At 62.6% G+C, this 3,703-nt stretch overlaps 1 protein-coding gene across 1 annotated transcript in view; it reads right to left on the reverse strand.

The window, feature by feature from the left end:
* Window positions 1-3,215, reverse strand: part of FSTL3 (follistatin-like 3 (secreted glycoprotein)) — a 4,894-nt gene extending 1,679 nt beyond the window's left edge. The window contains exons 1-2 of the mRNA XM_008592807.1: window positions 3,104-3,215; window positions 1,657-1,866 (exon numbers count right to left, since the gene is read on the reverse strand). Of these exons, the coding sequence (XP_008591029.1) occupies window positions 1,657-1,866; window positions 3,104-3,215 (322 nt within the window). The remainder of the gene's footprint in view (window positions 1-1,656; window positions 1,867-3,103) is intronic.
* Window positions 3,216-3,703: the final 488 nt, after the last annotated feature.

Below are 3,703 nucleotides of genomic sequence, written 5' to 3' on the forward strand. Positions count from 1 at the left end.
GGGGCGGGGGGCGCGGGGCTGGGGAGCGCCGGCAGCGTCTGTTTCCGGTGGCTGCCAGGACCTCCCCGGAGGAGGCGTCAGTGAGGGCGGGACGGGTCCCCCCACCCCCCACGTCTCAGAAGCATTTCCCGGGGAGGGGGCTTCGCACAGCTCTAGCCCTTTGAAACAAGCCTTTCCTCTCTGCAACCCCATTTCTCAGGTAAGAAAACTGAGGTCCAGCTAGGAGAAGCCTCTCTCTGGGGTTCCCGCCCTCACTTTTAATGCACTGATCATCACGTCCCAGGCCCTCCCAGGCTCACCGCCTCTCCCCAAGTTCCCACTTTACAGACAGGGAAACTGAGGCCCAGCCACAGCTGTGAATATAGGGGAATCAGGGGCACCTCAGCTTGAGAATTTAAGGCCAGACCCCAGAGGGACCCCACCGCCCTCCAGTTCTCTTGCTTGTGGGTCTGGAGGGCGGACTCTGAGCACAGCTCTTGAGTTTACACTCCAGCCTCAGTTTCCCAGTGTGTAAAGTGGGGCTGATACGGGAACCCCCTTTACAGGGTGAACGGACACTCCTAAGAGAGTGGCCAGCACCCCCCACCTTGCCTCTGCCAGGGCATGTGGGCCGCACCTGGGCGCCTCCCACGCAGCCCGCCCACACGCACATCTGGAAATGCTCCACGCCGCTGGCTTCACGCAAGCCGGAACGGAAGGGGGGTCCGAGGTCCCATCCCCAGGGCCATGTGGAGGAGGGGAGTCCTGGGCCATCTCATGCCCAGGCCAGACACTTTTGAAGCCTGTCCTCCTCCCTGAAGCCAGCGGGGTGGGGGGTGGGGGAGCGTGGCAGTGAATTCGGGACCACCCAGCCAGGCTGGTCTGGGATTAATCACGTCCTAGTGGCCAGCTGGGCTTCCCTGATTCTTGCCTCATTCCTGCTCCCCTACCTGACCCCACCCACGAGGGCCTGACCCCGGGCCATGGTGTCTGCTGATACTCTCTCCTGCACCTTCTCCAGTTGGAGAACTCCTAATCATCCCCCAACACCCCAGCTGTAATGCCCACCTTCTCCAAGTCATGTCCCCACACCCCCTCTGGCACCCTGCAGGTTCGGCCCTGACCACAGACGGCTAGGAGGGTCCTCCCATCCACCCTCCAGGCCAGAGAATATGTCTGACTCATTCATTCTGCCTTTAGAGAGCTCCTAGTCTGATGTAGGAGGCAGCATTTCTCAGCACGTAGTCCAGAAGGCACATGCTTGTTAAACACTAAGCTGCAACCCCACCGCAGACCCCTGGAATCTGTGCAGTTAAGGGACCTGGTGTGGACATTTGGGAGTTACAGCCCAGAATGGCCAGTCAGGAAAATCTGCCTTCCCAGAAGTGAGGTGTAAGCTGAGTCTTTCTCCACCAGGTGATTCGGGTGGGAAAGGCCATCCAGGCAGATGGCTCGGTGTGAGGAGAGGCCCAGGAGCCGGAGACCAAGCTAGGGATCCTCACGACCTCTCCGTGCGACCTCAGCGGCAGGAGGCTGAAGCCTGGGAACTGAGAAGCCCCCTGCACAGCCTCCTGCACGCCCCCGGAGCTCACTCCCGCATGTTCCATGTTCCATCTTTCACCACACTGATTTGTTTTTGCTGGTCCTAAGCTGAGAGGCGCCCATCCTGCCCCTGACCTGGGCCAGTGCCCAGGGTCTCACCTTTGCACCGGGTACAATGGACAACACCCAGGAAGCCGAGGAGATTGATCTTGTTCCCAGACTGGGTGATGTTGGACCAGGCGATGTCGATGTTGCTGGAGTTACAGCACTCAGCCTGGCTCACGTTCGTCCTCAGCAACCGGCTGCAGGTAGCCTCCGGGCCCTGCTGGAGCCAGCAGGTGCCAGCTGTGGGCGAAAGGGACAGTTCCTATAGGCCACTCCTGATACCCAGCTCCTGGCCCCCAGGTATGCAGTCAGTTCTCAGGAGCTGTGGAGGGGATGACTGACTCCCAACCCAGGAAGGAGGGATAGAGAATCACACAGGTACCCCAACGCTGGCTCAGGATACTTTGGGGATCTCTCCCCCTCTCGGAGCTCCAACCCCCACCCCCGTCCCGGGAGACTCTCCCCGTTTCCTCCAAGCCCCCAGGCCTGGGGCCTGGCATCCCGCCGAAACAGCCAAACACCAGGGTCAAATACCAGGCACTGGACATGTAGGGTCAGTGGGCCCCGGAGCTGTTCTCCCGCCTCTGCCCTCTGTCTAGACAGCGCCCGTGGGCACGCGGAGCCCCCTCGCCTGGCAGCCCCCCCGCCGGCCGCCTCTTACTCACTCCAACTTGGGAACATTCCCCTTGCATGAGCTCACTGCCTCCCCGGGGATGCGGCCTTCGGGGAGGGGGCTCGGCTGTCGCTTCTTTGCGGGGGTGGGGTGGGGCTGCTGGGGGGGAGAATGCGGGGGACGGGGGCGGGACGGGGGCAGATGGTCCTCAGTTCCTTCACCCTTAGGTGGGGGCAGGAATGGCCCCAGCCCCAGAGTGCTCACTGATTCTCAGATGCTGCCCAGCGCCTTCCAGGGACTGTCTCTGGGAACCCAGTACCTTGGCACCCATCTTATAAAAGGGGAAACTGAGGCCAGGAGTAGGGATGTTTCTTGCCTGGCATCTCCCAGACAGTGTGAGATGCCCAATGCCCCGTCTACCTAAGCCAGACTGGGGAAGATCTAAGACTCCAGATGGAGGTCCTGGGTCCAGCCACCCAGCACCGCCTCTCTTGGGGCATCAGGACCCACCCACGGGGTCCCAGTTTGGATCCTGACTTTGCCACTTACAGGCTGTATGACCCTGAGCCTCACTTTCCCCCTCTGGAAAACGGGAGTGTTGAGATTACTCACACTGCTGGGCTGTTCCATGGATTCACGGAGGAAGAGGTAGACACTAAGCGCTCAATAAATGTCAGCAATCATGGTGATTACTAACCTCTGCCCTGCTGACCTCCTGGTGACCCTCCTTCGGGCCCTTTGGGGCTGGGGGAGGGGAGCCCCTGGCCCTCCCGGGTTCAACCTGCGCCCCGGTCCCCCGCCGCGTTCCGGGCAGGCCCACGTGGGTGGCCCGCCTCACCCGCCCCTTCCGGCCGCCCCACTCACCGGGCGCTGGGTCCCCCGAGCCCATGGAGCCCAGGAAGCCCAGGAAGCCCACGGCCCAAGCCAGGGCCACCCAGGGCAGTGGCGACAGTCGGCGCGGCGCTCCAGAACGCATGGCGAAGGCAGAGACGGCGGCGGACACGCGGCGGGCGGCTGGGCGGAGGCGGCACCGGGGCACCGACTTGCGGCGCTCGGCGGCCGCGCTCCCTATAAAGGTCCCGCTGGCCGCGGGGGCAGGGCACTCACGTGAACGGCCAGGTGCAAGACTGTGTCCCACATGCCATGTGCAGAGGCAGGGCATGGCCGCCCGGGGGTGGCAGGTAGTCACATATGGGAGCCAGAGGTTTCTTCTGGGGAGATGCATAGCCGGGGGCCAGGGGGCCGAATTGTGACCATGGGTGTGAGTTCGAGGTGGTGACAGCTTTGGGTGGACAGAGGGGCGCCTGGAGGTGTCACTGTGGGTTTGGGGTCTTGGGCTGTGAACTAACAGGGGACCCGTGGGGAGTGTGTCTGTGTGTATGTGTACCATGTCGTGGTCTGCACATGGTCACCTGTGTGGCTTAAGTTTGTCCTGGGCCCCCAGCTCGACCTCAGCCCTAGGTG

Source organism: Galeopterus variegatus, unplaced genomic scaffold, assembly GCF_000696425.1.
Source record: "Galeopterus variegatus unplaced genomic scaffold, G_variegatus-3.0.2 Scaffold8338, whole genome shotgun sequence".
Classification (NCBI taxonomy): domain Eukaryota; kingdom Metazoa; phylum Chordata; class Mammalia; order Dermoptera; family Cynocephalidae; genus Galeopterus; species Galeopterus variegatus.